The sequence below is a fragment of the Prunus mume genome, linkage group LG1, assembly GCF_029339155.1.
Source record: "Prunus mume cultivar Tortuosa linkage group LG1, ASM2933915v1, whole genome shotgun sequence".
NCBI lineage: Eukaryota > Viridiplantae > Streptophyta > Magnoliopsida > Rosales > Rosaceae > Prunus > Prunus mume.
In genome coordinates this window covers 28,833,259-28,849,163 of record NC_142698.1, presented here as the reverse complement: position 1 = coordinate 28,849,163, position 15,905 = coordinate 28,833,259, and the positions used below count along the sequence as shown (strand labels likewise).

The following is a 15,905-nucleotide window of genomic DNA, read 5'->3' as shown; positions in this document are numbered from 1 at the left end:
GTTTGCAATCAAAACATCGGACTGAGCTTTGCATGTGTTGCACAACACGTGATTGTAAGACAGCTCATTAGGACACGTGCATACTTGCCGCAATCCACACTTCTTATTTCCCAATTTCTTCCAAGGCTACAATAAAGCTATGCATAGTCACATCCTTGTAATCGTTTTCTTTCGTGAAAGCAAGATTCCAGTGTTAAATTTCTCATACGGCTCGGGATCGGCAATCAAACTGCTATTCTCATTGAGTCATCATCCGCGATCGATGCCGAAATCGTTGAAAATTTTCCCCCAATATAGTTGGTTTACTGAGAAATCAGCCCGATTTGGTTAATTTCGACGAGATGTGACAGAAAAATTCAAGTAGAGGAAGAGAGAGAGGGAGAGATCAGATCTCATTCAACATTTATAATTTCAAATTTCTACTAATCTCTCATTCAACACTGATGTGAAACTTCTTGAATACTTCATACACTTTACTTTTCTTTTGTTTTTTACACAAGCGATATTATAGGATGGGGATTCGAATACAGGATCTCAAATACTTGGATAATTACTCTTAACCACTTAAGCTACAAGAGCATTACTTCATATACTGTACTTTTAATTTTAAGTGTATAAGCCAATACCTTTATGGAGTAATCATCAATAAAGGTAACAAAGTATCTCGTGATAGTGCTCGTAGGACCACAAACATAAGAATATGGAGCATCCAATATATTGTATTTTTCAAAATACAGGGCATCCAATATATGAAGATACGAAACTTTTTGTTGTTTTCCAACCAATAAACCCTTGCATGATTTTAGAGACATACTTTTTCTCATCCAGATTTACGCCTCTCTTTTGGCAAGAATTTTAAGGTATTTCTCACCAATGTGACCAAGCAATGTATGTTATAGCTCAACTGAATCTTCTCCAATAGCTTTTACGAACTTATTACTAACCCTTGCATGTATTTTGTAAAATGTGCTCTTCTTCTTTCCTCAAGCTAGAACAATTGAGTTTTTGTTGAGTTTCCATTTTCCATAACCATTGACATTAGTGTATCATTTATCGCCATATAATTCTTCATTTCTATATAGGAGAGTTTCAAAACTACTGCATAAGTAATGGAATCAAGCATGAACAATCTGTTCTAAAAATTCCTCATCATAATGGCATAGCTAAGAGGATAAACATAACCATTGTTGAAAGAATCATAACAATGTTATCGCATGCCAAATTGCGAAAGAGTTTTTGGGGTGAAGCTCTCATGACTATGGTTGATTTAATTAACCTTTCTCCTTCAATGCCTTTGAATGGTGATGTCTTGAACAAGTTCTGGTTAGGAAAATATGGTTCCTACAAATCATTGAAAGTGTTTGGTTGTTGAGATTTTGTCTACACCATTCAAAGATGTTGAAGGTTTATTAGTTCAATCGCAATCATAAGAGCTTCATCCCAAAAACTCTTGGTCAGTTTGATATGAGATAACATTGTTTTGATTCTTTAAACAATGGTTCTATTCATCCTCTCAGCTATGCCATTATGTTGAGGAGTTTTTCAAATAGATCATTCATGCATGATTCCATTACATATGCAGTAGTTTCGAAACACCCCTATATATTCTTCTCTGTTACCGGTGCGAATACATTTCAAGTTTCTACTAGTCTCTCGTTCAATGCTGGCATGAAATTGCTTGAAAACTTCAAACACTTGATCTTTTATTCTATGTCCCTAAGCCCATACTTTATTAGAATGATCGTCAATGAAGGTAACAAAATATCTTGCACCTTGTGGCTTGTCCTGCCACAATGGTAACATTCTAGGTCCCTTCTTGTCTTGGACCTACCTCTCAAATCATCTCTTGACAAGAGCTTACGACTCTGGTGATGCCCCTTATTATTTCCTCCTTGCTTCTTCATTGAACATTGTTATCTTTAACTATGTCCAATGGATGAAATCCTTGAGGAGTTAAATTGCTTAATGATATTACTAGTGTGTCACACCTATCTAGCACAGAGCTGAGTAACCCTAGTGCTTGTAACTTATCATCGAGCACCATCTGCATATTTTTCAACTAATTGATCAAACCTTGGAAGTCACTAAGATGCTCGATAACACTTCGACTACCTCTGTACTTGAGGTTTACCAACCGTCAAATCAATGAGACTTTATTTTGAGTGGTCTTCCTCTCATACATGGACGACAATTTTGTCCATAATATGTATGCATCTGTTTCTTATGCCATGTGATGGAACACACTTTGATCCACCCATTGTCGGTTTTGTTCGACAACTTTTCTATTCATAATGCTCCATGTGTCGTCTGACTTCCCTTCTTGTGTGTGTCCCTGTAATTGCAAAGGCTCATACAAATATTCCTTGCAGTAAAAGATGTCCTCTATTCTTAGTTTCTGAATGGAGTAATTGGATGTAGTCAATTTGAACATTGTTGCTAATGATGGATGATGACGACTCCTTCATCTTAAATCACACAAGATAATAATTTTGAATAAAGCCTTGATACCACTTGTTGTCAAAGATGACGAATAATAATAGCCAATTCATTTCACCAAATATTTTTCTCTCCTTCATCAAAAGAAGGATGCCTATATGTTAAGAAGAGAATGCATATCAGAAGATCTCAACAACAAAGCTAATATGTCATTTTACAATACCTCATCGCGTATTTAAGTCGTTTGCAAAACATTCTAGTCATCCTTGATTTAAAATTGTATTTCGTGACGTCCCTCACAACTTGTCTGTAGTAAGAGCGTCACCAAGGGCATGTATCTTTAGAGTCCTAACCCCTATATAGGTCGGCAATTAGGCTCCAGACCCATGCTTCCTCCTTTAATCCACACAAGATGAACACTACAATTGTTGAATGAAGCTCTAGTACGACTTGTTGCGAAATGATAGCATCATACTAAAGCCTCTTGTGCGATGAACAAAATAAAATAGGCAGCAAAACAGATGAATGAACAAGAACAATGAGATGTCAAAGCAAAATATTACACTAATGAGATGTCAAAGCAAAATATTACACTAATGGTAGAAAAGTAATGGGATCATAAGAGACAATCTCAACATGAAATCTCTCTCTCTCTCTCTCTCTCTCTCTCTCTCTCTAAAGCAAGGTTTTGTTTTATGTTTCAAATTAGTTTGTGCCTTATATGGGCAACATTTTCATGCATGCACTATTTGTATGTGGTCATGCATTAAAGGAGAAACTTTCTTCTTAGTTGTAGTTCAATTCAGCATTCTCTGCCATGCAGCTTCCGCAATAATAATTCTTCTCCGTTGACCAAAAAAAAAAAAAATTATCCTCCACTAAGGGAGGATGATCTGACACCTGGCTAGCTCTTTATACACTGATGGTAGATGTTACGTTTAAGTAGAATAATTAATACAGTAATTTAATATATAACACCGATTAACCATATATATACATGATATATGCACACATCCTAACAATAATAATATAAAAAAACTTGTTATTATACTACCAAAACGGTGTTATTAATAAATAATAATTTTTTTAGGTTTCCTTGTTTTATACTTTTGTGCCTACGCATCTTTTCCTAAATATTTAAACGTCTGTTATTCCTTTCACATATCAAAACAATTATAAAGAAAAATAAAGTCATTAATAATAAAGTAACCAATACTAACCAAAAATCATTTCTTCTTCCAATTTTTCTATCTTCCCATTCATTATCCGTGGGCCCTTCTTCCCCTTATTCTTTCCATTGTACCAATGAATAATCTATAATAATTCACAAATTTAGATCGACTAATTGTTCTCGAATAGCACCTGCTCCAGTTGAAATTTCTCAATTTCAAAAAATATAGAAGCCTTGGGTAGTTAAAAAATGAAAAGTGGGATATTGTATTTCCAGGATTGGATTTCATATTCAAATGAACCTCATAATCGTAAGAAAGTAGATTTTTTTAGCTATGGGCATAGTGAAAGAAAATTTTGGATAGGATCCTATAGGATCTCCTCCCTTCAAAACCGGACGTGAAAGTTTTCTCTCATCCAGCTCAAGTAGTTACACCAAATAAAGATAGAGAGGGGTTCCCACTCTAAAATTCTATAAAACCCAACTACTCCTCTCTAGTTCCCAAAGAAGATCAAGCAACATTTCATTGATTCCTTCTTCTTTTTATATTATTAGTTATTAGTATTAGATTTTCTGAGTTCTTTATTTGATTAAGCAACACCAACACAAGCATTAGTCCAATCTGATGATCAATATGCTGAAACAAGAGTTAATTAATCACTAATCGTGTCATTGCGCGGGTTAATTTACATGGTCAATTTGCGTCACTTCGGTTTCTTTTTTCTTTTTTTATTCTACATTTCTGAAAATTCACTTTTCAAGAAGAAAAATAATACAACAAATGTTGCCTCCTTAATATCCACTGGTGAGGTTCGGTTTCATTAGGGCCGACCCTGACTTTGAGTGGCCCAGAGACAAAAATTAAAATGAGCCCTTAATTTTATACAACAAATGTTGCCTCCTTAATACGGATTTTGAAGTATCAAATCGGGCATATATTAATTTGTTCATAGCCCGTGAGCTTAGAAATTTAAGGCTTTGAGGCTTTAACAAGAGTTTGGTAAGTTTGGGTGTCTAGAAACTATTTTTGGGTGTCCATAAAATCATCATTTTTAGCCTTATTAGACTTGGCTTTTAATTTCAGCCCTCTCTTAGCCACAAATTTTTTTTTCCTTTTTTGTGCTCTATGCGCAAACATTTTCTTTTGTGCGTTTCAGTTCAAATCTCACTACTTAGCCTTAAATGTAACATGATATATAGTTTTGACTAGCATGAATTTGAATGATCAAAAACAAAAGAAAAGGACTTAAATGAGATTGAATAGCATGATATGTAATTTGTTCTTTTAGGAATTTTAAGGTACGAGGGGCAACTTTTTTTTCTGCTATTTATTAGGGTGTGGAGATTTGAACTTGTGATCTCGTCCAACATTAGGAAAAAAAAAAATACCAATAGAATAAAAACTACGCGAGGACATAATATATATATATATATATATATGATATAATATGTGAGGTATATAGGGCTTATTGCGTAACATGGCTTGACGATTATGTTTCTTGGGCTTGTAAAAACTTTTCATGACGACTATGTTTCTTAGGGCATAAGAATACGAGGGCTAATACATGTTGTAAGCCCGTATCTATTAAATGTTAGATGCTTTATCCAACTTGCTAACTGTTGACATCATTTTGGTTTTGTTTCAGATTAAAATTATCTTCGGATAATCTATGGTTTAATTTGTGAATTGGGATTGACTGGAGCGAGTGTTTTCAATGCACGTAGCCCAAATGGCTTATTGACCCAATCAGAATTTTTTTTTTTTTTTTTTTCTTCCCAAAGTTAGGAAGGGCTTGGGTCCCCAAAAAATTTCCACAAACTTTGATATTATCATGCAATAATATATATATATATATAATTTTCCTCTCCTCCCCATCCCTTCTCCCATCCCAGACCTTCCCCTCCCTTTTCCTCTCCTCCTCACCCCTTCCCTCCCCTTCCCTCCCCTCCACCCCTCTACCCCTGGCCCATCCCCTCTAGGCCCTCACTGTCCCTCCTCTCCTCCCATTCCTGCCCTTACCCCGCCCCTCCCTTCCTTGGGGCTTTTAACAGCTTTCGACTAGATTTTGGTGATTGGCTGCTTGACTATCTTGGGGACGACGTGGTGGTGGTAGTTCAGCTTTTATTTTCTTGTTGTGTGTTGCAATTTTTAGAGTTGTAATATGTATGTCAACTTTTTTTGAGTTTGTTGCATGTTGTAGTCTCTACTTCTAGGTTTTACTTGTGAGAGTTTAAAGGTTGTAGTTGCATTTGTAGTTTTGTATGTTGAGGCACATTTGCCTAGTTTTTCAAGGCTTGTGACTTTTATGGCGGAATTTCTTTGGCCTTGTGTGGCTATGAGTAGAGGTATGCTTTGTGCATATGTTGTTGTTGTTGGACTCCTTTGTATTTCGAGTACCCTTTGTCGTTAATGCGCCAGCGTAGTTGTATTAACTCTATGTGTCTATTTGTATTAGCTTTTGTGTGTGACAGCCTTTATGCCTAAATTATGAATGCAATCTATCGTCTTTCTTAATTAAAAAAAATATATACAGCTTTGTTATGTGCTTTAAACATTAAAATATTTTTTTCATAAGAAATTTAAGTTCCCTCCTCGCGCACCCCCAAAACGACACTTGGACATGGGATAGTCAATCTTAACAGAAGGGACGTGACTACGGCCCCCTGCTCATCAAGCTCGGTCATCATCTTGCAGTATATAAAGAAACATAGAAGTTGGTTTGATACACACAACTCCCATCAAAGATGACGAGTTACACAGATTTTTGGATAGGTTACAACCATTGTAGACACACTGGTGGTGGTAGGTGTCATAACACTATCGTACGGTACGTGTGCCCTACTTAAATATTCACAGGCAAATGTATATTAAAAAATTTACACACATGCTCTTCTTCTTCCTCTTCTTCTTCTTCTTCTTCTTCTTCTTCTATTTTGGGTGTAGATATAAATAACCTTTATATTTAAAACGAGTTCAAAATTAAAATGTGAATAACTGGAAAATCAGATTACGAGAGCAATGGAGAATTCCCTATATTTTATTAATGTAATTGTAACTTCATGCATACACATGGGGTCGTGGCTCTCTCTTTATACGATTCTGGAGATTAATTATGTTTAGTTGCTCGCTAATATATAAGATTTTGAATATCATCACAAAAATTCAGGAAGAGAAGGTTGATTAAATTAATTCAAATCCTTCATTGAGAAGAGCCCCAATCACCCACAGCTTCAAATTTGGCAAGTTGATCTCCTGCTCACACTCTTTCACCTGATTTAATTTGACATATAGACCACTTATTTTCAGCTGAAATAGTTCAATTAAAATATGTAACCAAAAAAAGGAGAATCAAGTAAAATAATTAAAGGTAGAAGAAGAAGAAGAAAAATGTATACCTTCAAAGTAACTGTGAGTACAAGACTCTCAGAAGCAGTGGTCAAGTTGGAATTCTGAACATTGAAAATTATAAGGGACTCAAGAACCTAGTAAAGTGATGCAGCCACCCCTTGTACCTTGTTGCACACCAATTTCACATAAAATCCTCTTTCCTCCACTTGAAACATGTCCATCTACATGCCCACATGCATCAATTAATATCAAGTTATAATGTTTCAAATATTTATTTTTATGTTTTTTCTATATATATAAGCGAAAGTCTAAATTACTCTAAATTTGTAAACCGTGTGTCCTTCTCGTAGAGTGAATTGCCTGAACCTGGATTAAGGTTTGGGCTTACACTTAATCTCCTGGTTGAGATACCTTCTAGAGATGGCCTACACACTTCAAACAATTATCAGAATAGGAGCAAACTAGGGTTTATCCCAGTTGAACCCCCTCCGATGGTTAAGTTAGAAATAGTTTAGAGGTTGAGAGAAGGATGTAGGGTTTTTAAGGTGAGAATATTTATTACATTTGTCCTGATATGGGTGAGGGGTATTTATAAGGGGAGAAAGAGAGACAAAGATATTTAAGAATGAGATATTTATCTCTCATCCCCCTGGTGGGACTGGACTACATTAAATGACTTCTTCTGATCACCATGCTATTTGACAGGGATTATGTGGCAAAGCGACACTTGGCTTTGGATGGGAGGCACATTAATTGATCCCTCTCCATCACCTGGATACCAATCAAGGATCACATGGCAAAGTGACACCCTGGCTTTAGATGTGAAGTACATTAATTGATCCTTTTCCATCGCCAGGCTGTTGTATCAGACAAATGGAGTGACTAACTTGATAAAGGCCTGTTCATGCCTGCTTAACATTAATGCGCCTCTGGTCACACACGGCATCCTAGTGGTCGGGTTGTTGTTAGAATGCTCGATCATTTGATTCACATTCTTTCCTAACAGGTTCGGTTAGGAGGCCTTTTATCGACACCCGGGGTAGTTCATCCGGTCGGTCAGTATAAAGGCAACCTAGCCTCTATGGCCACGTGGTGTTCTTAAATAGGCTCGGCTTACAGTGATGGTATGAGCCGTTAACAAAATTGATTTAATTTCTGAGAAGGGGATTCGAACTTGGGTGTAAGGAGGGTGGACTATCATAACCAACTGGCTTAACTCACGTCCGGTGTTTCAAATTTTAAATGGTATGAAAATATAAAATATGTCTGCATCAATGTGTACGGTGGGTGTACCTGAATTCTTTTCTTGGAAACTAGTAGGCTTGTGTTTGCCATTCGAATCTTTCCAGTGTTTCCAATATTATTATATCCTTGATATCTATGAGGTGGCCCAACCAAGGATGCTTCAAGTGTTATGTTTTCCTATTTAGATCGGTGCACAAGATACTAAGTCATATCACGTTTAATAAGAGTTTAAATTAAGTTGTACCTTAAGGCCCAAAACCTAGTGAAATAAGGAAGGGTTTTGAGGCCTGTTAAGGGGTCCTATTTTATTTCCATTTATGCGTGAACCGATTAAGTGGGCTTGGAAGATAAGTCAAGTCGGCCCTCGGTGATGAGTAGAGACGACTTGACCTAGCCGTATATAAGCTAAAGGTCCTGCTATCATCAGACACGTTCTCTAAACCTATTCTCATCATAAAGAGATAGCTAAAAGAGATTCTGAGAGATAGCAGAAGTCTTGAGCCGTTCCTGCCTTTGCTGGGATTGCTGCTGCAACGGATTGGATGAATTCAGAAGTTGTGTACTCAAGGAAGATGGCTCTAGGTATGTCTTCATGTCTTTATACGTGTTACAGTTTGTGTGAAAGATCTTGTTTGTATATTAAGGAAATCTAACATCAAGCCCAGCAATCTCAGACTTAAGCTTCTTGGCATGCATTTGCAACTCTTACAAATACTGCAAAGCATCCCCAACAATGGATGCCTTATCCATCTGCACATTAATTCACAAGGACCTGCATTATTTAATAATGTATACTAGCCTGACGGAGTTCACAGCTGAACAATGTCATGATGATATGGTTCATCATGCTGTATACCTATGAAAAATAAACATATGCATAGTAAATGCATTCAAACACGAACCAATCCGATTAATAGGTTTAGATTCAGCCTAACAATTGTCAGACAGTCTGCCGAGATAAATGTTTTTTTTATACATCTATACTACGCGCATATACGAAGGCATACCTTAGTTATATTCGGAACCAAGGCTCGCAATGCATAGAGCTTCTCCTTCATCCTCCCTCTCCTCCTTCGCTCAGAAATCAAAGTTCTTGATTTGTCAATGTTCTTCACCCTCTTAGTTGTAGTTGTTGTCGTACTTGTTCCTGAAGAGTCGTCCCCACCATTAATATCTTCTTCGGGAACCTCTTTCTTTTCCCCTTCAAAACTTGGGAGCAATGAATTAATATTAAAGCCAAACATATCACCAGGGGGTCGTCGAACCAAATTGGTTATCAATTAAGCAGCTATTAGTAATAAAGTGATTATTATTATGATCACAATCGAAACGATCCACGACAGGGTTTTGATCATTCTCACGGATTAGATTGAAAAACTGATCAAAGTTGGCACCATCCATGAAATCATGTAACTCTAGCTCTAAGCTAGGGTTGTGCAGGGAGGGGTTTTCTAGAGCATCAATGGGATTCATTGTTTGGTGGGTAGAGAGGCCTACTTACTCTTGGTGTGACCAAAACATATATATAGATGGAAGTGAGCAATGGGGTCTTTCAGTTTATATAGGTTAGTTGTAAGAATTTTGTCTAGGTTGCAACTCATCCAACCCAAGTGGCTGGTTTAGGATTTCTGAGTTGAAGTCCTTAGTGATTTCTATTCTTTCTTTTGTTCTTTAAGTTACTTCTTGGTTTTCTTCCTTAAGGTCTGACCCGTGAGTCCTTTTTCCAGTTGGTAAGTCCCGGGGTAGGGCACACATAGGTGGGCAGGAGATAGAAAATTAGGAAGAATACTGATAGGTTTCTTTTAGAATAAACAGTAAGATTTAGGAGTCACTATTTATCTTCTTCTTCATTCTTCCTTTCCCACACACTTGAGTAAGATGAGTCGTCTCTTTAGAACAAATTCTTGTAGTTCGAGCAGCTCTAGAACCACTATAGGACGTCTACCCGAGATAGTAAATGAAGAACAATTTGAGTATAATTCTAATGATGATAATGAGCAATTAGACTTTCGAGATTGGAATATACCTAAAGTACCTGATAAAAATATATACAGGAAAAAATGGTCTTTGAATGCATTTAATACAACTACACATGTTAAAACTGTAGAACAAGTGTATGCTTTAAGTAAAGAACATGAGTCTTGTCAATTACTGAATTTAGATGCCATTAAAAAACATAAGCATGATGGTAATAATTTTCTGCATATTGGTCTTGTACAAGTTGCTGCTAAGCCATTAACTAGATTAGGTTTACAAGCTTCTATTCTGTTATGCTTACGTGATGCTAGATTTACAGTATTTAATGATTCTGTGCTTGGTATGATTGAATCGAGTCTTTGCAATGGTCCTGTACATTTTGATTGCTATCCTAATTTTACTATCAGTTTGAATGATCCACATATTCTTAAAACCTTAACTTTGAATATTAAAACTTCTGGTTATAATGTTTTGCCTGGTACCCAGCCTATAGCTTTAATTTATAGAATTTATTATAAAGTTACAGGTACAAATATGAATTTTCAAGCCCTGAATAGAAGTCCTAGGGATCAGACACTACTAATACAAAGTCGTACACCTGACGCTAATATAAGTATTCCCCATACTATTAAATGGTCTGAAATAAATCTACCTCAAGATTGGACTTTAGTTACCGAATCCCAACCTGCACCGATACAATGTAGCTTAAATAATTTAGATTACATACAGCAATATTTAGATGGTACTGTTAAGATTAATTTTGGAAATCAACCTAAGTCTAATGTACAATTACAGCAATTGCCTACACCAAGTCCTTCTAAGCGTCATGAGCCTGCTAGAAATTCATCTGCTTCATCTTCCATTCAAGAAAGAGACTTAGAAATTGAACGAGCTCTTATAGACCTAAAGTTAGAATCCTTGAGAAAAAAGGCCCAAGTAAGTCATCCTTGTTATAATACTCCACCTATAAATGAGCCTAAACCTGAGTCTCCCCCTATGTCCCCTACTCAATCTGATTTCTTAGCAAGTGAATTAGCTGCAGCCCAAATGCGTATGGTCTAGATAATCAGTTAAAAGTCCTTAAACAAGTTGAGAAGTTTAAAATTGATTGGAAAGCCCTAGATAAACATCTGCATGATCCCATTAACCAGCCTAGAAGAGATATATATCATCAACTAGTCCCTGATGCATGTAAAAGACAAGAAATATTTGCTGAATGGAAAAAATATATGAGATCTGAGAAAAAAGAAATGTTTTATCTTGATTTTATAGAAAGCCGTTACAGTCCTACTGGGTTAAAAACTATAACCAAAGAAAAATGGATGAAATTAGATCAGTCTGAAGTAATTTCTAGTCACCCCCCTGCAGAAACAATTAAAATTAAACATGGATCTAGGAATGTCATTGCAAGCCCATTTAAGTTAACAGATCCAAATGATGAGCCCAATAAACGCCTTATAGAACAGAATAACTATACAAATCAGAGTCTTATTACTATAGGAAAACAACTAGATAAAATTGAAACAAAAATTGATAAATCCTTGCCTATTGAGCCTACCATTAAGTCTGCAGAAAAGCCTCTAGTCCAATTCCAAGATTTACAGCCTAAGTTTGCCCTTAAGACATCCTCTACAGTTGACAAAATAGAAGAAATGCTTAAGCAGCTAAAACCTGAACAACCTGAAAAATCTGGAGTTAAAGTTATAGGGTCATCCGTCCCTTTAGATACACAGTCGAGTCAATCAAATACAGAATCTGTTGAGTCTAGTAATATCTCTAAAATTGAGAATGCGTTTAAAAACCTAGAATTAGAATCTGAGCTAAAGGTCAAGAAATTAACTAATCCTACTAGCCTAACCAGAAATTGGTATCCTAAGCCTACACCGCCTGACATTCAATTTGAAGAAAGAAATAATCTAAGTCAATTTTCTGTTTCTCCTGATAAATTATATGAATGGAATATAGATGGCCTGTCTGAGCAAGAAATTATGAATAAATTAACCCACATGTCTATGGTTGCTAATAGTTACAGTACTAATCATAATTTAAGACAATCTGAGATAATTCCCCTGTTAGAAACTGGTTTTACAGGAACTCTGAGATCTTGGTGGGATAAGCATTTAACTGATGAGTCCCGAAATAATATTATACATGCAGTAAAATTAGACGCTGAAGGTCTGCCTTTGTTTAATGAAAATATAGGACAAGGTATAGAAGACAGTGTTAATACTTTGCTTTATACAATAATTGAGCATTTTATAGGAACCCCGAGTCATACACAGTCTAGAATACATGATCAACTGAGTAATTTGAGATGTCCGCAATTAAGTGATTTTAGGTGGTATAAAGATGTTTTTATCTCCCGGGTAATGCTGAGAGAAGACAGTAATCAAGCCTTTTGGAAAGAAAAGTTTATAAATGGATTGCCTAATTTGTTTGCTCATAAAATTAGAACTGTATTAAGTAATGAATTAGGTCATATAGATTATGATAATCTGACTTATGGTAATATAATTAGTATAATTAATCAAGAAGGTATGAAAATGTGTATTGACATGAAAATAAATAAACAAATACAGTCTGAAAGGAAATCTGCAAGATATGAGTTAGGAAGTTTTTGTGAACAATATGGTTTGTATACTCCTCCTTCTAGAAAAAATAAGCTTAAGTCTCCTAGTCATCTGCGTAAAAAACGTCATTATAAGCGTAAAAGACATTTTACTGAATCTAATGATGAGTTTTATAAGAAAAAGTCCCGCTTTAAGAAAAGATGGTCAGATAAGCCTAAAAGAAAGAATAAAGGAGTAGAAACTTTAAGAAAAGAACCGACATGAGTAAAGTTAAATGTTTTAAATGTCAAAAGTTTGGCCATTATGCTAATAAATGTAAAGTTAAAGATACTATTAAACAGTTACAGATCACGGATGCTGATAAAGAAAAATTAATTAAAGTCCTTGAATTAAGAGATTCTGAGCCTGAGGATGTAACTATGCTTAGTAATTCAGTCTGATTATCAGTCTTCTGAATCCTACATAAGTTCACCTAATATTCAATTAGGATGTAAAGATAAGTGTTGTAATACCCTTAAATCTATTTCTGTGTTAACCAAACAAGAAGAACAAGAAGAATTGTTAATTGATCTGATTAGTAAAATAGAACACCCTGAATTGAAGTCTGAATATTTAAAGAAATTAAGAAAAATTATAGGCCATATGAATACAGCCCAACCTTCTTCTGTTATAAGTTTAAATTCTACATTAGAAAGGTTTCATAAGAAAAGAGACATTACTTTGCATGATCTACACTCTGAGGTAAAAGCCGTAAAAAGAGAAATAATTGAATTACGACAATTAAGCCATAAACTACAAGCTGAGAATTATGATATCCGACAAAGTTTGAATTCTCTATTAGAAAAAGATTTGGTTAAGTCTGATAGTCAGCCAAGTAGCCCTACCCATTCTGAAGAAAATGAGAAAACTGATCACATTATTAGTTTAATTAATCATATTCCTTTTAGAAAATGGTATTCTAAAATCACTATAATTATTAAAGATTTTGAGTTTGATACTATTGCCTTATTTGATTCTGGTGCTGATTTGAACTGCATAAAAGAAGGATTAGTTCCTACTAAATATTATACAAAATCAACTGAATCTTTAAGTACTGCTTCTGGTAAAATGCTACACTTGAGTTATGAGATTCCTAAAGCACATATCTGCCAAAATAAAGTGTGTTTTAAAACTTCGTTTGTTTTAGTCAAAAATATAACTGATAAAGTAATCTTAGGTTTACCTTTTATAAGTCTTTTATATCCTTTACAAGTTGAATTTGATGGAGTTGTTGCCTGTCCTTTAGGTGAAAAAGTTAAGTTTGAATTTCTTACTCGATCTGAATTACATGAGTTAAAGACTGCACAAAAAAGTATTACATCTATAGCAACATCTTTGATTCTTGACAAAACCAACCAAATTAAACACTTACAGGAAGAAGTTCAAAATAAGCGAATTGAGTCTCAGTTAAGTTCACCTTCAATGCAAACGCAAATTAAGGATTTTGAACATAAATTAATTAATGATGTATGTTCTGATTTACCTACTGCTTTTTGGCATAGGAAGAATCATATTGTAAGTTTGCCTTATATACAGAATTTTTCCGAGAAAAATATACCTACTAAAGCTCGTCCTATCCAAATGAGTCCTGAAATGTTAGAATTTTGTAAAAATGAAATAAATGATTTATTACAGAAAAATATAATTAGACGTAGTAAGTCTCCCTGGTCTTGTTCTGCTTTTTATGTACAGAAGAATGCAGAGTTAGAAAGAGGATCTCCTCGATTAGTTATTAATTATAAGCCTCTTAATACTGTTCTTGAATGGATTAGATACCCTATACCTAATAAGAGAGATTTGATTAATCGCCTGAGTAAAGCCATTATATTTTCTAAATTTGATTTGAAAAGTGGATTTTGGCAAATCCAGATTACTGAGTCTGATCGATATAAAACTGCTTTTGTCACTCCCTTTGGTCATTATGAGTGGAATGTTATGCCTTTTGGTTTAAAGAATGCTCCTAGTGAATTTCAGAATATAATGAATGAAATTTTTAACTCTTACAGCCAATTTGCTATTGTTTATATTGATGATGTTCTTATATTCTCTGAGTCTATTGAGCAGCATTGGAAACATTTATACAAATTCTTGCATGTCATAAAAGCCAATAGATTAGTTGTTTCTGCTAAGAAGATTAAGTTGTTCCAAATGCATATTAGATTTCTTGGTTTTAATATAAGTCAATCACAAATACAGCCTATAGATAGATCCATACAATTTGCAGATAAATTTCCTGATCAAATTATAGATAAGAATCAATTACAGAGATTTTTAGGATCACTCAATTATATTTCTGATTTTTATAAGAATCTGAGAAAACAATGTAAGCCCCTGTTTGATAGATTACAAACTAATCCTCCTCCTTGGTCTTCTATTCATACTGAGCTTGTTAAACAGATTAAAAGTCATGTTAAGACACTCCCTTGTCTTGGCATTCCTACTACAAGTTCTTTTAAAATTGTTGAGACTGATGCTTCTGATATAGGATATGGTGGTATTCTTAAACAAAAAATTACTCCCACTTCTTCTGAGCAAATTGTCCGATTCTATTCTGGTACATGGTCTAAGTCGCAGTATAATTACAGTACTATTAAAAAAGAAATACTCGCTATTGTACTATGCATTACTAAATTTCAAGATGATTTATTAAATCAAAAATTTCTTGTCCGTGTTGATTGCAAATCTGCTAAACATGTTCTTGAAAAGGATGTTCAAAACATTGCATCAAAACAGATTTTTGCACGGTGGCAAGCACTTTTGAGCATATTTGATTTTAATATTGAATTTATTAAAGGCAGTGAGAATTCTATTCCTGATTTTCTTACCAGAGAGTTTTTACAGGAAAATTATGGCAGGAAGAAAAATGAAAGAAAAAGATAAGAATAAAGAACAGCACAATCTGAGTCCCCCAAATACCCAGAATCCTCCCTGCAACCTTGAGCCAATATCCTGTTAAACATGAGTCTGCATCTTCTTCTTCTCCTAAACTTGAGCCTGCATCTATTACACCTTATCCTGGTATGTCCCCTATTCCTCTAGCTAATAAATTTAACCCTTTAGGATCTACCCTGAGCCAGGTAAGACCCAACTACCAGTCTGCACTTACATCCAGCTATGA

The 15,905-nt window shown here is 35.0% G+C and overlaps 1 protein-coding gene and 1 long non-coding RNA gene across 2 annotated transcripts; both read right to left on the bottom strand.

Moving 5' to 3' along the window:
• Window positions 1-1,538: 1,538 nt before the first annotated feature.
• Window positions 1,539-3,071, bottom strand: LOC148921531 (uncharacterized). The gene is made up of 2 exons (XR_016122533.1): window positions 2,660-3,071; window positions 1,539-2,465 (listed from the first exon to the last, which is right to left on the bottom strand). It is a non-coding gene; the product is annotated as an uncharacterized LOC148921531 (long non-coding RNA).
• A 3,717-nt stretch (window positions 3,072-6,788) lies between these two features.
• On the bottom strand, window positions 6,789-9,674 carry FRU (FER-like regulator of iron uptake). Its single transcript, XM_089049104.1, is given in 7 exon segments — window positions 6,789-6,878; window positions 7,004-7,177; window positions 8,250-8,326; window positions 8,564-8,585; window positions 8,856-8,951; window positions 9,209-9,455; window positions 9,457-9,674. Coding segments are annotated over 7 exon segments (924 nt in total).
• Between the last annotated feature and the right edge of the window lie 6,231 nt (window positions 9,675-15,905).